General features: G+C 34.4%; 1 protein-coding gene across 2 annotated transcripts; it reads left to right on the top strand.

The window, feature by feature from the left end:
* The first annotated feature begins 5,318 nt into the window (after nucleotides 1–5,318).
* LOC122614226 (sodium/potassium-transporting ATPase subunit beta-2) lies at nucleotides 5,319–15,446 on the top strand. 2 transcript variants are annotated; one of them, XM_043788756.1, is made up of 8 exons: nucleotides 5,319–5,475; nucleotides 7,425–7,635; nucleotides 10,429–10,569; nucleotides 11,496–11,615; nucleotides 13,086–13,252; nucleotides 13,321–13,431; nucleotides 13,514–13,679; nucleotides 14,317–15,446. In XM_043788756.1, the coding sequence occupies exons 2-8, from the start codon at nucleotides 7,509–7,511 to the stop codon at nucleotides 14,418–14,420; spliced, it is 936 nt and encodes a 311-aa protein (XP_043644691.1). In that variant the 5' UTR covers nucleotides 5,319–5,475; nucleotides 7,425–7,508; the 3' UTR covers nucleotides 14,421–15,446. The 2 variants fall into 2 exon arrangements, with proteins under 2 accessions (XP_043644691.1, XP_043644692.1); XM_043788757.1 differs by lacking the exon at nucleotides 5,319–5,475 and adding an exon at nucleotides 6,787–6,832.
* The last annotated feature ends 4,124 nt before the right edge of the window (nucleotides 15,447–19,570 follow it).

Below are 19,570 nucleotides of genomic sequence, written 5' to 3'. Positions count from 1 at the left end.
CACAATAACCAGTTGCCTGCACTGCAGTGCACTGTACCCTGTAATGCCAGCCCAAGCATAGACAACCCTTTAAAGGGGAGGAAAGTGACGAAATAATATAAGCAAAGGGCCGTACAAGTAACATTTTTGTCAGAAGAGTTTAGTCTTAAGCTAAGACGTAACAACTATTTCTCCAAGTGTTTTTATTATTAGCGTTGTCCTTAGTCAACTGTCGGGACATTAGTTGGACTCAATAAAACGTAAACCTTTCACTATATATATGTATTCTTGATCACATTCGCTCCGCAAGTTTGTTTCCAAATGGTGACATGCCCAAAACTGTCACTCCGTTAAGAACAGGGCAGAACTATTTGGTAAAAGGATAAAATAGCAGCACTGATGAACACGACTAATGACACAACGATTTTACAATTTTGGGAGCGGGAGGAATTTAAACTAGAAATTTTATGGTGAGTCAAATGACGATGCAAATGAGCGGGATTCAGCTTTCGTTCAATGATCCCAATCAGCAGTTTTCAGATAAACTGCAAGGAGACCTGGCAAGACTCCAAGCGTCTGGTTGTATGCGCTTCATATTGGGCCCAGAGTCTTGCAAAACTTATTCCTTATTTGAATACGATTTAGAATGTGTAAGTTCGACTCTTCAGCTGACATAGTCTAAAATAAAGCAAAATCTTGGTCATTGTAATCATCAACTTATTGTATGACGAGAAGATAAAATCACTTCTATTAAACACACATTTACTGTAGATAAGCTTTTTCGCAATCGAGATGAGTTAATCGAGACTTGGTAATCGGGACATGGGTTTCCAATTCATCACTCACCCCTGCGGTAACTCTTACCTAAGCCTACGATAAAGGCAAGGAATTAAATTGAACAGCAAATATTATTGACATTCACTGGGAACTAAAAAAGGATACATTGTACTACAAAGCTGGCCTTTCTTTAAATCGCATCGCCACCAAACGACAATTTTTGTCGGACGTAGCAGTGGTTGTACAATTTATTCATTTTAAGAATTGTGGCCACTTGATCTTGGCTGGCACCAGGAACTTTTTAAAAAAATGTTTATTTGTTGGACGAAATGCCATAACTACCTTAGTGTACTCTACGAATTTCGTCTGCTACGCTTTGTTAAAACCAAGATGGATCATATCGATTTTTACAGAATTTTCAAATGCTTCAACCATTGTTCTGGACTGGCTTTCCCAGCAACCATAGAAACTAAAAACACTTGTAGCAAACAGAACGTCAGCATATGTAAATGCCAAGGCTAACCATGCAGACTGCACGATGCAAGGCATGCTGGTTATAGAATTGCTAAGTTTCGACTTGTTGTGGAAAAACTAAAGACTATTTATTTTGGTTTGTGTGTCTTGTCACATTAGCCATACACCTTAAATTGGCCACCGACTTTAGAACAGACACCTTTCTGACATGTCCTCGTCGATTTATGTCTCTTAGAGAGGTAAATGTTCCTAAAACTTCAACGTACAACAACGAGATAAAGCTGTTTTGACTGACAGGAACACGGGCACATAATCGCCCGCCAACGATGGAATCAAACGCAGTTTTATACCCTCACATTCCCCACACTGGGCTACACCATCGTCGAGTTGTCGGATAGACGACCTTAATTATCAAGCAAATGAAATGTTGCAACGTGGTCGATGTCATAGGCTTCGATAGGTTCTTGAACCTTGTCAATGGGACTGAAAATTTTTTTTTTTCAAGAAATCGATGATCGCGCATTTTACGTATGTATACCCGTTACTCGTAGAGTAAAAGGGTATACTAGATTCGTTGAAAAGTATGTAACAGGCAGAAGGAAGCGTTTCCGACCATATAAAGTATATATATTCTTGATCAGGATCAGTAGCCGAGCCGATCTGGCCATGTCCGTCTGTCCGTCCGTCTGTCTGTCCGTCTGTCCGTCTGTCTGTCCGTCCGTATGAACGTCGAGATCTCAGGAACTACAAAAGCTAGAAAGTTGAGACTAAGCATACAGACTCCAGGGACATAGACGCAGCGGAAGTTTGTCGATTCATGTTGCCACGCCCACTCTAACGCCCACAAACCGCCAAAAACTGCCACGCCCACACTTTTGAAAAATGTTTTGATATTTTTTCATTTTTGTATTAGTCTTGTAAATTTCTATCGATTTCCCAAAAAACTCTTTGCCACGCCCACTCTAACGCCCACAAACCGCCAAAAACTCTCCTTCGCACTTCCAGTAGCTGAGTAACGGGTATCAGATAGTCGGGGAACTCGACTATAGCGTTCTCTCTTGTTTTTGACTACACTTTCTACCATCTGTTGGAATCCTGGTATATAATATGTCTCTTTATACATATCCCTAGCCGTCCTTGACTCAAAGTGGCATTCCTTGTATGGTACACTGATAATTTCTTATCTCAATTCTAATTATCAAGTGGCTTTGTTTTCATCGCTTCATCAAATTCCAATATGGCCTTCGTCGTTGTATTTGTATGATTTTCTCTTAAATATATTCTGCGTCTTCTTTTTTGCCAATTCTTTGCTTATATTAGTTTTAAAATATCCTAACTTTTCATCTTCTAGTAAATAAATAGTACGTCCTTGAACTGCCTTTAAGTATTTCGCTCGATGCAGTCATGCATTGTTGACCTTTCTATGTGGTGTGCCAACTACGATGTACGAAACTGAACTTTCCTGGTTAAGCTGATTTCCATTAAACTAAACAAAAACTTGGGTTCTCCATCAGAAAAAAATAAAATTCAGACGTTTTAAAATTCTTTCAGCTCTCTGTTGCAACGGAAAAACTTTTGTTGTCTCAAAAGTCGAAGATCCATTTTGTCGTCTCTTCTTTTTAAGTACACCATGCGTGTTCCTTTATGGATCTTTTCTCAGGCGAATAGGTCGCCTTTTATTAAAATGATATAGTATTTCGCCTTCCTTTAACACACTATTCTGCTGCTTTAAAATAAGTCAATTTTCGAATATGTGTAGATAATTTTCTTCGTTATTCTAATCTTATTTTATGTTTGTAAAATTGTAAATGAGCTACGGCATAATTATTTTCCTTATTTTGGTTTTTTCACGAACATTTACATACTCGATAAGACCCCATAATTCGTAGGATATTTCTAATTTGATTCTTATTTCGCCAAAACATTGCAACCGACTGAGTCATAGTGCATTTATGTACACATTTTTATAAAATTAACAGATGAAAAATGCTCAAGGGATGTATTTCTGGCAAGAAAACGTCTTTCGCATGTCAGGACTTAGGCTTCTGTAATATGCAGCCGGTAGAGAGGACGTGGCATAGCTATACAAATTTGCAAGACAATTTTAAATTAAATTTAAAATGAAAACAATTTTACAAAGTGTGGGCATTAAAGTTTTGTGCTTTGGAGGCATTGTGAAAACTTCAACGACCGTATGAACGTAGGTATCTCGAAAACTAGTAAGCTAGAAATTAAATTGAATTAAAAAAAATAAAAAAGTCGATTCTAGTGACGCCATGCCGTGCCCCGTCAATTCCAAAGCCTGCAAGCTGCTCAACATGTTTTAATTTTCTTCACTTCACATATTATCTTTCCAATTTTTATCGATAAGTCAAAAACAGACCCACTCTAATGCCCATAAGCCGACCAAAACGGTCAAGCTGTTACAATTTTTTTTTAATTTGTACCCCAAAACAAATAAAAAACAAAAGAGATCGCTATATTCGTGTTCCCCGACTATCAGATACCCGTTACTCAGCTAGTGGAAGTGTGAAGAGAAATTTCAACACTGACAGTTTTTGGCGGTTTGTGGGCGTTAGAGTGGGTGTACCAAAATTTTTTTTGGGAAATCTATAGAAATTTACAAGACTAATACAAAAATGAAAAAATATCAAAAAAATTTCAAAACTGTGGGCGTGCAGTTTTTGGCGATTTGTGGGCGTAAGAGTGGGCGTATCAACATGAATCAACTTGCGCTCCGTCTATGTCTCTGGAGTATGCATGCTTCATCTCAACTTTCTAGCTTTTGTAGTTCCTGAGATCTCAGCGTTCATACGGACGGACAGACGGACATGGCCATATCGACTCGGCTATTGATCCTGATCGAAAATGTATATAATTTATATGGTCGGAAACGCTCCCTGCTTCCTGTTACATAATTTTCAACGAATATAGTATACCCTTTTACTCTACGAGAAACGGGTATAATAATTTGATATTTTTTTATATTTTCGTTAGTCTTGTAAATTTCTCTAGATTTGTCAAAAATATTTTTGCCACGTCCACTTTTACGTACACAAACCGCCAAAAATTGTCAATGTTGAAATTTCTCCTACGCACTTCCACTAGCTGAGTAACGGGTATCTGATAGTCGGGAAACTCGATTAAAGCAATCTCTTTTTTTTATTTTATTATTTGTTTTGCTAATTTCTATTTATATGCCGCAAACATTTTGACCACAAACTTTCAGCCTTTTTGGAAAGTGTTTTAATATAATTTAAATTTCAATATTTATTCGATATACCGCGCATTCTTTAACGCCTACGAGTTCGAACATTGTTGTGACATGGTAGAACTATTTCTTAGTAGCCAAAATCTGGCCAAATCATTTTATTACCTTAGAGGCTTTAAAAAAATTATGATTTTAAGAGAATCGTAAGCAATAAACATCTACGGCTACGTGATGCTAGTGTGCAATCTCGAAACATACGTTTGAGTAATTGCATATCTCCTCTGGCAAAAGAACAATTCCTATTTTTTTTTGTTAATTTGGTCCATGTCGATTTATTTGGTGTGCTATAAATTTCTCAGCAAATAAATCATGACACCTATCGTTGTTCTGTGCATATGTACATAAGTATGTTTAATATAACCCGGCATCATCGATATCTGCAAATAAATTTTAATTTTTATAAGCTAGGTGATGGGTATTTGTTGTTGTAATGCGTCATTTAGGAAAGGTATCCCAATTAAGATGTGGATTAGGCAGATTAACACCCTTTACGTAGACACAGTTTTGCAGCCATTGGTCGGAACGAACGGCAAGCCATGTTGGAAAATGTAGTTCAAAGCTTGTCGGTCCGCTTATAAAGGTCACAAACAGAGCTACAAAGCTACATATCTGTTTCAGCGCTTACTAGCATAGCCCTCAGCTGAGCGAAAAGCTATGCGCACGAGGAGAGCTTACGCCCACCGCCCCCACACGCAGTTAGCGCCACCCACCCTCAAACGGCGAAGCTGGCCGGAGCCGAATACGAGCTCTAGCCGAGCCATTGCCGATAGCCCTGGTGCAAGCTGCGGTGACGATGGCACTATCATTGGCGTTTGAACTGTGGACGGTTGCTACTCGCACTCGCTGGCGGATTAACGGCATAAATATATACACAGATATATGTATATCATATACATATATACCATTATATCTGGAGCTACTATGTACAAGTCTGCGTAGAGGGGAAACGTTTGAGGACGAAAAAATCCTATTCTGTATGTGTGTCACTCAAACATGTCTTACATATTGCCACAAATCGCTGGTTACATAAAAACCCACAATCAAACAATTAACAAATACAATTATCGAAGTGTTCGGCAAACAGTGATCGAAGTAAACGAAGTTGCAAACCCGAATTGAATTAAGTGGATATGAAATACTGCCTTAAATAAATATATATCTCGTTGTTGCAAGGCAAATTTTCACTGATTACGTCGACGTCGGCAATGAGAACACAGCGACAGAGCAGCAAAGACATCCTTGTAAAACTTATATACATACTAAAATTCGATTTTTTCTTATTTGGCTGTACCGACAAGAATGGCCATGTAACAAATGGCCCTGTTATAAAAGAGTATAAAAAATAAGTACAACGATTTACAAGGTGTGCGTGTGTGAGAGAAATGTATAAGGAACTTTATATTTCATAAGTATTTGCAGTGGAAGTGAATAGAATGTAGAAGATAGCGATTGAATGTGGTATAGCTCGTGCCGATTGACATTTAATTAAGACGGGTCAAGAACGTATTTCTGGAAAAGGCTTTGTCCCATTGATTTTTTATATTTGTAACGTAGATCCGAGCACCGAACAAAATTGTAATAAACGTCCCAAGGGAAATAGATTGAGCATGTGTGTATCCCCGACACTAGCAATCGGCCATTGTGTATCGGAGAAAGGGACCTGGCGTTGCCTACATTTCTGCGCTTCGCCCTTCTCCATTCAAAGCCAAAGGCTGTCAAATTGTAGAATCAGAAATAGAAGCAAAAGCTGAGGCTAAAGCAGGGCCGAGTCCAGTGCGGCGCGTTGCGCAATGAGCGCCGCAAAAAAACAGCAACGCCGGCAGCGACGTCACTAACTGCAGAAAAAGAGTAAGTCAAGCCAAGCGAGCTTGAGTGTCGAAACTTTCCATGATGAAAAGAGAGCAGAAGCAGTGAGACATTTTTACATCATTTAGATGTGTAACCTGTCCAGTTCGGACAGCTGTCCCAGCCACAACCCATTGTCCGCGGCTGATTACTGCAATGGCGTGGCTGCCATTGGGCGTTATTTGAACAGGACTGCAACTGCAAGCTAATTCACAAAACCCAGCCATAGCAAAACGCACCGAATATATCATTAAGCTGGCGCCCAGCTGTCAACCTTTATGGGATTGAATTCTGGCTAACCTCTACTTAAAAAGGGAACACATAAGCTTGCGAGCTTAAGAAACCAATTTCGTTCTCTTCAGCGCGTTTCGGCTCCCTTAACTTCTCTGCGCATGCTTGTGGATTCTTAGTTTGACTTCGCAATGCTTTTTTCCACAGTTAAGATTGCATAACAGTTGTCAGATAGTGTGGCTAAAATCAGCAGAGGTGAATTAAATTTATTTAATGCCAGTTGGCTCATATTCTTTCAAAAAATAATTTTATAAAAATATAAAGTCTTGAATATACAGAAAGTATACTCTACAGCTCTAAATATAGGAAATATATTTAAAACAGGTATCCTTTAAGCAAAATCGTATCCGATTACGTTCTAAATTCGCTAAAGAATAAATCTAATTGGTTTTGGCATTTAACATATGAATGAAAAATTGCAAATAAGCAGCAGTAGTAATAATAATTTACTTCATAAACGATGCCGCAAATAGCATTCGTACAGAAGGACCTACCTCTTATATAAAGGAAATCAATAAAAATATAAACTGGGCTTCCTTTTCAAAAAGCAAAATAAAAAAAGCGTCTTTAACAAACTAAAAATTATAAAAATATTAAAACAAATTATATTTTTCAGTAATTATACACATTAAGTGCAAACCTAACAAAAAATTGTTAAAGACGTTTAAAAACATATAATATAATTTGTATGTACCGGAATAGTTTATAAAAGATATATAAAAAACGACTAAAAACAAAATTAAACTCAAATAATTAAAAAAATTTTATTTAAAAATATATATATTAGGGCACAAGGAACAACACTAAACCAATAGTTTAAAAGGAAATCGTTTGAAAGACAATACACCCATCAGCAAACCAAAGAATTACAATGGCCGATAAAAAAATTGGTGAATACTACGCACCGCCTGTAAAAATGGGCAAATGGGAGGGTTTCAAAAAATTCCTATGGAATAGTGAGACTAGCCAATGCCTTGGACGCACCGGATCCAGTTGGGGTAAGTACAGTTAATTTTGTACATATAAATAAATATAATGTCTAATACCAACAAGAAACTAAGTTGATTTCGGCATATCCTAAATATGTAAATTTAATTGCTACATATTATTAAAAACTATTAAAATAGTGTTTCAGTAGAATCGGGTTCACTCGGCATATATATATATATATATATACTCTCAGGAATGAATAACATTGTTATAATATCGATTTGATATAGATTTTAATGGTATAATACTATATATGAGTGTCGTGTATATAAATACAGATATATTTTATCAAATAATATTACTAACTAAAAGCAATTATTAAACAAATGCTACAAGCTATTTGGGTTCGGAAAATGAAGTAGTTTAATAGGATGTGTAAGAAACGTCGTGTGTGTTGCGCCTGGGGGTAACCTACTTATTGGCAAACGGGAGTATGCCACCACAGTTGAATTTAAGGTAAAACCCTATGCTCTTTTTGTTATGCAAACAATGGCTCCGTTGTCCTAAATCGTACAAGGGTTAGTTAGATTGTGGCAATTGCTTCCTAGTACTGTTTTTTTTATTTATATTTTAATTTATATATATATACACATATTTAAACGCAGTAGCGGACTAAGGGAGGGGGCGGGAAGCCACGCGGTCAAGGGGGCCCCGCCAGGGGCCCCTAATTATTTGAATTGACGAATTTATGAAAAGCTGAGGGGGCCCCCGACTTAAACCCGCCCCGGGCCTCAAGTGTCCTTAGTCTGCCACTGTTTAAACGTAATCGACACAGTTATTTAATTCACTGTGTGGAGAAAAATAATATGTACATAGACATATATAGATATATATGTAAGTTAAATAATTAAAATAATCGAAGCAAAGTATTCTTTATTAAATAAACATACATTTGTCGATAAGGTATCGAAATCTCGGCCATTTATCAATTGCCACAATTATCATATAAGCAATTTAAAAATATATTCATCTGGTACTCAGATATTGAAATCAATTTGCGACGCAGAAAACGGGCTACCAGTAAAGCAATTAAATGAACATCGTTTCAATTTACAGTGATACTCGAAAGTTAGCTATGTACATATACGCTAAAAACCTCACTGTGATTTTAACGAAAGCTTAATAATTCGGTTAAAGACTAAAACCTTTATATAAATAACACTGCAATTAGCTGCCGAATCATAAAAGATTTGCATTAATTTACACTTAGAAATCAAAACCAACAATGAAATACACATTTTTAAAGGCAAAAAAGAAAGCGTACATAAATGTAAAGCTCAAAAACGTAAATTTCCATGATCGTTTATATGGGATCTAAAATATAAGTCATCTGATTTAGTATACCCGTTACTCGTGGAGTAAAAGGGTATACTTGATTCATTGAATACTATGTAACAGGAAGAAGAAAGCGTTTCCGATCATATATATTATACAGCCGTGGACGTATAAATAGCACAAAATGAAGTTCATCTTTTTGAATAGTTTTTTTAATTAAAAAAAAATTCTTGGAAATAAAACAGCTTTCGTTCTTCATAGCTTAGCTTATAAACTAATAAATTAATTAATCAAAATGAATAAATGTTTAAAAAAAAAGATGTGGAAATTTAAAAACTAATAAACAACGAAAAATGCGTGGTCACAGAAATAGCACAATTTCAAAATATCTTCAATTAATCATAAAAAATAAGGTTAAAAGTAATTAATGTAAAGCAAATTTAATATTTGGTTGAGTATCCATGATTTTCGATGACTGCGTTACATCTTCGTAGAGTAAAAGGGTATACTAGATTCGTTGAAAAGTATGTAACAGGCAGAAGGAAGCACTTCCGACCATATAAAGTATATATCTTCTTGCTCAGGATTAATAGCCGAGTCGATCTGGCGATGTCCGTCTGTCTGTCCGTATGAATGTCGAGATCTCAGGAACTATAAAAGCTAGAAGAGATTGGGCATGAAGACTCCAGAGACATAGACACAGCGCAAGTTTGTTGACCCATGTTGCCACGCCCACCCTAACCGCCCAATACTGCCACTCCCACACTTTTGAAAAATGTTTTGATATTTTTTATAAGCCTTGTAAATTTTTATAGATTTCCGGAAAAACTTGTTGCCATCTCCACAAGCCCCCAAAAACTGTCAGTGCTGAAATTTCTGCTTCGCACTTCCACTAGCTGAGGAACGGGTATTAGATAGTCGGGGAACTCGACTATAGCTTTCCCTCTTGTTCTAATTTAATTTTAAAACAAGTTTTATATCTTTAAATTTTAATTTAAATTGGGTTGCGCTTCCCAATGATTTTACTTCGAGAGGTAAACCATTCTATAAACGTATAGCATAATGGGGTTTTGGGATTTTATGGTATTGGTGCGACACATGTCAAAACATTTTAAACTAAACTCATTTTCACTAGCAGGATACTTTTGGAATGCAGAAGGCTGGCGCATGACGCCATAAGTATTCCCAGTGGCTTCACCTATGTGCTTGCCCATGACAGCGTGATATTAGTCGTAATTCACAGATTCACAGCCACCTCTTCATCGGTGTGTTATTTTTGAACCATTTTTGATCGGTGTGTTATTTTTGAACCATTTTTGATCAGTTGTTTTCTCAAAAAGTCTTCCGCTACTATGACTAGTATTAATTACCAAGATTTTTTCTATCGCTAAAATCTTTCTAATAGCTGAAGCGAAACTTATGTGTTCTCCCTTGTTGGTATCTCGTTCTTGCATTAGGTTAACTAAGAATTATAACTATGAAAACTTAATAACTGTAGATTTTTTTCATATTCCACATCTTTACAGCGAAAATTCTTCTATTTTACATAATATTTTATGCGGCGTTAACTGGGTTTTTTGCTGCCATTTTTACTGTATTTTATCAAACTCTGGACAATGAAAAGCCAAAATGGATGCTTGACAATGGTTTGATAGGATCCAACCCAGGTAAGTAACGCGATAACATACTACATTTTAATCCCCGTAAATCTTATATAATTGTGATGTCAAATTATTAATTGTGTTGGAGAGTAGAGCTCAGAAAATATGTACCAAATTTAACATACAAATTTAATATTTTATAATTATAACCTATTATTATACCCTTTACTAGAGTAAAAGGGTATACTAGATTTATACTAGATATATATTCTTGATCAGCATCAATAACCGAGTCGATCTGGCCATGTCCGTCTGACCGTCCGTACGTTTGTTTGTCTGTCCATATAAACGTCGAGATCTCAGGAACTATAAAAGCTAGAGAGTTCAGATTAAGCATGTAGACTCCAGAGACACAGACGCAGCGCAAGTTTGTTGATCAATGTTGCCACGCCCACTTTAACGCCCACAAACAGTCTAAAACTGCCACGCCCACACTTTTTAAAAATGTTTTGATATATTTTATTTTAGTTTTATAAGTCTTGTAAATTTCAATCGATTTCTATCAAACTGCCACGCCCAGAGTTTTGAAAAAAGTTTTGATATTTTTTCACATTTTTGTTAGTCTTGTAAATTTTTCTCGATTTGTCAAAAACGCCCACTAACCGCCAAAGACTGTCAGTGGTCAGTGTTAAAATTTCTCCTTCGCACTTCCACTAGCGGAGTAACGGGTATCAGATAGTTGGGAACTCGACTATAGCGTTCACTCTTGTTTATTTTAAACAGCAAAAACAACACTTACTCATAATTTACGCTAGTTTATATGAAATACAAATCTCTTTGGCTGAAACTCTAACAAAGACACATACGTAACCTAACAAGAGAGATGTCTGTTTCAAATATGTGTATACAAGTTTCGTGCTTTAAAAAGAAAATAATTACAATAATTTATTTTTACTCAACTCCACGCGAAAATTTTGTTACCTCTACATTAGGTCTAGGCTTTCGACCAATGCCTCCAGAAGCAAATGTTGAGAGCACACTAGTTTGGTATGAGTCATCAAAGAAGGATAACTATAAGTACTGGGTGGACGAGACTTCACGTTTTCTGAAATGTAAGTAATACTATGAATATAGTTGGTTTTTAATGCCCAAAATTAAAATTAGTTATATTAAAACATCCTTTTATAGGTAAAATTATAACCACTTACTTTATAAATGCATTTGGGTTTTTATTAGCTTTATTATACGTTCTCAATTATAACAAATAAAACAATTTTTTATCAAAAACAGTTTTTAGTAGCTGTACTCTTTCTGTCTGTCCACGTGTCGATCTGTCTGTATAAAGGCAGGAGATTGTGGCAATGGGACAAAAATCCTTTATTATTGCACCCTTTCAGAGGATACATCGATTTCACTCAGAAGTCTCCAACAACAAAACATTTCCTATATATCCATGTAAAGTATTTATATTCCTGATCAGTATCAACAGCATAGTCGACACTGCTATATCCTTCTATCCGTTCGTCCGTCTCTTTCTAAGCAAACTAGTCTCTCAATTTGTAACCTATCTGCATCAAACTTTCCCAAAAGTCTTCCTTTTATTGCAGTCCAAACGATCCGGAGATATTCCATTGGAATATTCAAAATATTCATTGGGAAAAATATGTATCTTCATCGATTTCGTTCGTTTTTGACTATAACGCGATATAGTTTTTTAAACACTAGTTTTTGGATAATACACAATTTCGGTATTATTTTGAACTAAATGGGGCGACTATATCATATAGCTCGTCGGAATATAAAATAAGAAAGAAAATAATAGCTTCACTATTTGTAATCATAAAGTGTTTGCAACGGGAAAAACTAGTTTTTATACCCGTTACTCGTAAAGTAAAAGGGTATACTAGATTCGTTTAAAAGTATGTAACAGGTAGAAGGAAGCGTTTCCGATTCTATGTCCTTCCGTATGGACGTCAAGATCTCGGAAGCTATAAAAGCTAGTAAATTGAGATTAGACATACAGACTCTAGTACGAATACGCTGCGCAAGTTTGTGTCAAAACGTTGCCACGCCCACTCTTACTCCCACATAGCAATGTTCCAACACTATGGAATAATTATTTTGTTCACTGCTATTAATTGAGAAACAACTAAAGGGACAAAATAAATCAAGCATTTCGTTTTCATATAAATTTAAACTTAAATTTATGTCACATAATTTCGTATTTATTAATGTATATTACATTTATTGCATGATTACTCGGCATGGGCTTCTGATTTTACCTATTTCATTGAATACATAATATTTTAATTTAATATTTTTATTTTTGGTAACCGACAATAATAAGATCACAGTAAGTTATACTTAACTCAAACGAATAGCAAATAGAAAACTTTATCGCTATTGTATAGTATAGCAAAAGGCAAAAATTATATAAACAATGTTTACTAATGTAAAGTAAATAAAAAATATGTACTTATGAAAATATTAAAAGTTACTTTGCATTTCCAAACAATACTTTTATACCCTTCTTAAAATTTATTACTGGACATTGCTCGTAAATTACGTTTAACTATTCGCAGCATACCAGGATCTTGAGAAGCAGAACCAAGTGAACTGTAGCTTTGAACATCCACCACAAGACGATAAAGTCTGCGGCATTGATGTCGCGAGCTTCTCGCCATGTACAGCTGAAAACAACTTTGGCTATCACGTTGCCCGGCCATGTATATTCCTTAAGTTGAATAAGGTAAAAGACATAATCTATTGGACAAATTTAAGCATTCCTTGAACATGAAAGCTAAATTTTCTTTATAGATTTACAATTGGATACCAGAAATTTACAACGATTCTAAGACCTTGCCAGATCATATGCCAGAGGAACTAAAGCAGCACATCAAGGAAAAGCAAAGTCTTAGACCCAATGAAGTAAGCTTGGAAAGAATATTTGAAAAATATTGTAATTTAATTAAAAAAAAACTATTTTTATTACTATTATTTCCGTTTCTAGACAAATGTAGTTTGGGTCTCGTGCGAGGGAGAAAATCCCGCTGATGTCGAAAACATAAAAGCACGTGACTACTATCCACGCATGGGTTTCCCCCGTTACTATTTTCCGTTTAAAAACATTCAGGGATATATACCGCCCATTGTTGCTGTTCAATTTACCGTTGAAAGTAAGTGAAAAGTATATATGACAATGATGCAATAAAAACAAGGCAATGCTGCTTTTCTTGTTAGAAGTTTTGTATAAAGTGTAATAAACATAAGCTATTTATAGTATTTAACTTAATTTTTTACATAATTTTTTACTCCCACACTTTCGTAAAATGATTTGATACTTTTTAAATTTTTTTATTAGTAATGTAAATTTCTATCGATCTGCAGAAAAACTTTTTGCCACGAGCGTTCTCGTTAAAGCGTTCTCTCTTGTTTTATTTATTATTTTGTATTTACATTTTTTATTGATATGCCAAAAACATATTGGCCTTGTCTAATCTAACGCCGCAATAGTTGTCACATTTTTTCTATAGGGAACAAAATGTTAAAAATTTTTCCGTGTGTATCATAGTCTATAAATTCGACTATACTTTCCTTGAGATTGTGTTAACCCTTTTAAATTGAATTTTCAAAATAGGATTTAATGGCATAGTTAATAACATAAATTCTTTTCCGAAACATTTTGCAAAACTTAATTATTTTTTTAACGAAGTAAAGAGTATCTAGTAATAGAGAGACACGCTACTTTAGTAACATTTGAAATCATACATTTGCAATGTGTTTTAACTTAACTTTGATAACGCTTAATTTTAGCCGGCGTTTTGATCAACATTGAGTGTAAGGCTTGGGCCCGCAACATCAATCACGATCGTTCAGACAGAAGAGGATCCGTTCACTTCGAGTTGATGGTTGATTAAGAGAGTCGTTATAAAGATGTCATTGGCGAGAAGCGATCGACCGTATTATCGAGAAATATATGAGAAAATAAAATACAATGAAAGAATGGAGTATAAAAAAAACCGACAACAAAACCCACACCAAATAGATACGAAAAAATGTAGCATCGCAGAAACATCAGGTTATTGCAAAAACCAAAAAAAAACAAACATTAACGTGCGAAATACAGCAGCAACCAAAGAGAAAATTAAAAAAAAAATAAGCTACAAAAACCAATGAAAACCTTTAAGATAAAATGAAACTAGCCCAATAAAGCAAAACAAAATGCTAAGAATATTCTACCCAACCCAACGCTAACTAAGCAACGCCCCTCGCATAATCACAAGAAAACCTTAATTTTGTATCATATCTTTATTTCTTTAGAAAACGAATTAGGCGATAACAATAACAAAACATTCATAACAAAAAAATGTTTCTCTTTAAATTCTGTATTGTTTTTCGGATTATATTTTTTTACCCTCATATAGCAAAAAAATCAAGCACCCCAGTCAAAAGTACTAAAATGCTTATCTTATGTTGTACTTATATTTTGGACGATAACCAAAGCTAATAAAACATTTTAAAATTATTTATATATGTACAATTGGAGGAAATATAAACAAATGCATATATGTGAGAATGAGAAAAATTAATCAACAACTTCAATTAGCAAACTAAAACACAGAAACCTTAATACAAAATTTAAATAAAGGAAAACTGAACAGCTAATTAAGACATATATCTATTTAATTCCCTTTAATTATTATTGAAAGCCGCAAATCCAAGATCGCAGATGGGTAAATCGCATTCAAATATATAAATTAAAGAAATAAAAACCAAGAAAACAGAATAAATAGTAAACATAAGAATAAATAGTAAAGAGATTACTGGTTGCAATGATAATGAACACATATAATAAAAATGTATTATGTATTCTACACTACAGAAATAATAAAAATAAATTTAATTTGCTCTACCCAAATAAAAAAAATTCCGTTTCCATCCCATGTATGTTTTACAGCGTAATCCAGCGGAAAATAGATTATTCATCCCTTCCCAAATTTAAGATTCTGAAAAGTCTTTCATACTTCGGGGTACAGAGATTGGATTTGAATTGCAATATATGTATATGTTATTAAATTTCGTTATTTACTCAATGGCAACCTGTTCAGCAGATTGTGAAAATTATAAAAGAAATATGAGTCTCAACAAAATAAAAATGTCTAATTTTCCCAAACCAAAGGAGCTCGCTCCCGGGTTAACAAAAACTTAATAATTAAACTTAACTTAACTTAATTAATTATTTAAATTCAGTAACCACGAGAAATTTCTTTGATTAGTATAAGGTGTTAAGCCATATAAAATGATGTAGTCTTGCTAAAAAATGGAAAATGTGCAGCCTAAATAAAAGTATTTAAGAAGCGTAATTTCATAAAATGAAACTAAACAAAAAATTAAAAGAAATCGAGATTGTAATATTAATGCCATGTCCATTCTTATTGCAAATTTTATATGTGGACTTAAATATTTTTTGAAGTCTTATTTGACTTCATCAAGTTTATTATGTTTAACCAACCAGTCTACGTTACGAAATAAACAAAAACAAAACTTTAAAATACAACGTAAATTGGTTAAAAAGTGTAATACGAAAATGGTTTTCTAAAATCTTTGTAGTGCATGTTTTCCTAAGACTAAGCTTAACCAATTATAAAATTAAAGCAATTAGTTAAGTAGTAAATCGAAATTACAGCAAACATTTTAATTTTTAACCTAAATTCTGGTTGGGAGATCGTTTGAAATATATTTTTACTTTAGGTAACCGCGGGCAGCATTACATTTAAATCAAGCTACCAAGCTTATTATTTTATTATTTTACGCACAAATTTAATCTGGAAGACGATATTTATTTTGCCATTTTCCCGGAAAAGTGTTATCCGAAAACCGTCGATGAATATTAGTAGGTTATCTAGGATAAAAAAGGTATTGATTGTTTTCTAAAAAATATAAAAAAATATATTCTAAACACATAAATTAAATAAGAAACAACTGCCAATTAAATATTTGTCCCAAATGCTAAAAAATAAAAATATCTTGATCAGTTGCTGATTGGAATCATCTGCCAGCGGTTGCCAATAACTTGCTATATGATTCTTTTTCGAATAAAATATAACTTTCAAGACTTTCTATATTTTACTAGCGGCAACAACTAAAACATTATTTAAAAAAATATTTATCTAACACGTATATATAAACTGCCATTTTTTATGAATTAACAAAAACGTAGAAAAAATAAAACCATAAAAAATTTAACTTTTTGTAAGTAAACCGGCTACCAAAGGTTTTTCAATGATTGTTTTAGAAATGTTAGGTATGAACATATTCATAAATATGCCCATTAATCTTGTTCAAAGTTTTCTAAGGTCTCCCACAGAAAAGTTAAACACACTGGAGCGTGTGTACAAATCAACGATCTATTTTCCGTTTGCTTGCAATTGAAATAAATTAACGGAAAGGTATGACAAAACTAGTGACATTACCAAAATTAAATTAAATAGAAAAACGTGTATTTAAATTAAACTAAGCTCTAAGAAAGTATCGAAAATACTAAATATATGCACATATATATATGTTAAATGCATATATGCATGGTCAAGAAATTTAAAAAGGTTATTTAATGTAAGTATGCATTAACTTATAATTTTTCTTTTACCAATTAATTAACGATTTTCGTTATACCATCAACCAAATTAAAAAACCGCAGTACACGGAAGGTTATACATTCATAGAAATAACTTGTTTAAAACCCACAATAAATATGTTTTCTTTAAAAGTTTTTACACCAAAAAGAACAAATCAATAATACAAATTTGGTTTTTTAGTCAGGATTAAGAATTTCAATAAGACAACCAATATTGCTTTTACAACTTCTTCATTAAAGCAGATGAAAAATATATATATTGGTAACAAAACGATAAACAAACACAGCTTTTTGTATTATTTAAGAATAACTAAAATAGAAAAATAATAAAAAGAAATATATAAGCTGTAATATTAAACCAAACTTACATCAAAAAGTAAATAAAAAAATAATATAAACAAAAACAATGTGCTACATAATTCTTGAAAAATCCCCATTAAAAACGAAGTCATTGTACACGATAAAAAGAATAAATTGTTTGACACATTTTACTGAATTCAATAAAATAATATGTTGATATGGAATTGAGCAATTCCAAATAAACAAAGAGAAAAAGATTTTTATTATAGCTTTCCCATCAAAAAATAAACAAACATATTTTTTTGAAAAAATAACTTATGACAAAAAGCATATTGTAAAATATGCTGGATTATTCATACAAAACAATAGAAAACGCTATAGTAGGAGTACGTGGGCTATCGAACCCATGCCACTCAGCTTAAGATAGACGATTACAAATGCTCATAAATATATATATTATATTATATAATATAATACATACATATTGGCAACGTTACCTTCACTCATTTAGAAAATTGAAAAGCTTGTGGGAGCCCAACAGATTTTAATGTTTTCTTCACAACAAAATCTCTACGGGTAAGGTATATGTATATCTTAACACTGACCAAGGCAGGTAAGGGTTATTATTCCCGTTACTCGTAGAGTAAAAGGGTATACTAGATTCATAGAAAAGTATGTAATAGGCAGAAGAAAGCGTCTCCGACCATGTAAAGTATATATATTCTTTATCAGGATCAATAGTCGAGTCGATCTGGCCCTGTTCGTCCGTCTGTTCGTATGAACGTCGAGATCTTAGTAACTATAAAAGCTAGAAGGTTGAGATAAGCAGATATACAGATTCTAGAGACATAGACGCAGCTCAAGTTTGTTGACCCATGTTGCCACGCCCAGTCTAACGCCCACCATCCGCATAAAACTGCCACGCCCACACATTTGAAAAATGTAGTGATATTTTTTCATTTTTGTCTTGTAAATTTCTAACGATTTGCCAAAAAACTGTTTGCCACGCCCACTCTAACGCCCACAAACCGCCCAAATCTGCCACGCCCACACTTTTGAAAAATGTGTAGATATTTTTTCATTTTTGTATTAGTTTTGTAAATTTCTATCGATTTGCCAAAAAACTTTTTGCCGCGCCCACTCTAACGCCCACAAACCGCCAAAAACTGTCAGTGCTGAAGACTCTTCTTCGCACTTTCACTAGCTGAGTAACGGGTATTAGATAGTCGGGGAACTCTACTACAGTTTTCTCTCTTGTTTTTTGTTCTTTTTATTAGTCTTGTAAATATCTCTCGATTTTTTTTACCACGGACACCCTAACGCCCACATACTGCCACGCTGACACTTTTGAAAAATGTTTCGATTTTTTTTCATAGTTATACCCGTTACTAGTAGAGTAAAAGGATATACTAGATTCGTTGAAAAGTATGTAACAGGCAGAAGGAAGCGTTTCCGACCATATATTCTTGATCAGAATCAGTAGCCGAGTCGATCTGGCCATGTCCGTCTGTCCGTCCGTCTGTCCGTATGAACGTCAAGATCTCAGGAACTACAAAAGCTAGAAAGTTGAGATTAAACATACAGACTCCAGCGCCCACTCCAACGCCCACAAACAGCATAAAACTGCCACGCCCACACGGTTGAAAAATGTTTTAATATTTTTTCATTTCTTTATTAGTCTTGTAAATTTCTATCGATTTGCCAAAAAACTTTTTGCCACGCCCACTCTAACGCCCACAAACCGCCCAAAACTGCCACGCCCACACTCGACTATAGCGTTAGAAGTGGCGCTTGTCACGGTTTTGGACAGTTCGAAAGCAGAATTATCGGGGTTAAGAACTTGATTTAAGTAGTGCCACCTACCCACTTACCTATATCTACCAATGCAGTCTTGGTGATATCGAAATTTCAAGCCTTCACTGGAATAAACAAAAAAACGCAGCCATGGCATTAACCCCATGTCGGCCGTTCTCTTTCCGTTTAACAGTGGAGTTGATCAGACGTACAAGTCTAATGATCCGCCGTTTGACCATCCAAACCACACCCCCGTTTTCTTACTAATTTTTTTCCTGTATTCTGCACTAAATCGGTGAGTTAGCTTTTCTAGAGTGAAATTCGCTTTAGCTTATTACC

This window comes from Drosophila teissieri, chromosome 2R (genome assembly GCF_016746235.2).
Source record: "Drosophila teissieri strain GT53w chromosome 2R, Prin_Dtei_1.1, whole genome shotgun sequence".
Taxonomy (NCBI): domain Eukaryota; kingdom Metazoa; phylum Arthropoda; class Insecta; order Diptera; family Drosophilidae; genus Drosophila; species Drosophila teissieri.
This window is presented reverse-complemented; position numbering and strand designations above follow the sequence as displayed.

What these genes read in the sequence shown, in the direction of transcription:
- LOC122614226 (XM_043788756.1), top strand. Translation starts at nt 7,509, where the DNA reads ATGGCCGATAAAAAAATTGGTGAATACTACGCACCGCCTGTAAAAATG. An exon ending in TTTGATAGGATCCAACCCAG is followed by an intron (nt 10,570 to 11,495) that starts GTAAGTAACGCG and finishes CCTCTACATTAG; the next exon opens with GTCTAGGCTTTCGACCAATG. An exon ending in GACTTCACGTTTTCTGAAAT is followed by an intron (nt 11,616 to 13,085) that starts GTAAGTAATACT and finishes AACTATTCGCAG; the next exon opens with CATACCAGGATCTTGAGAAG.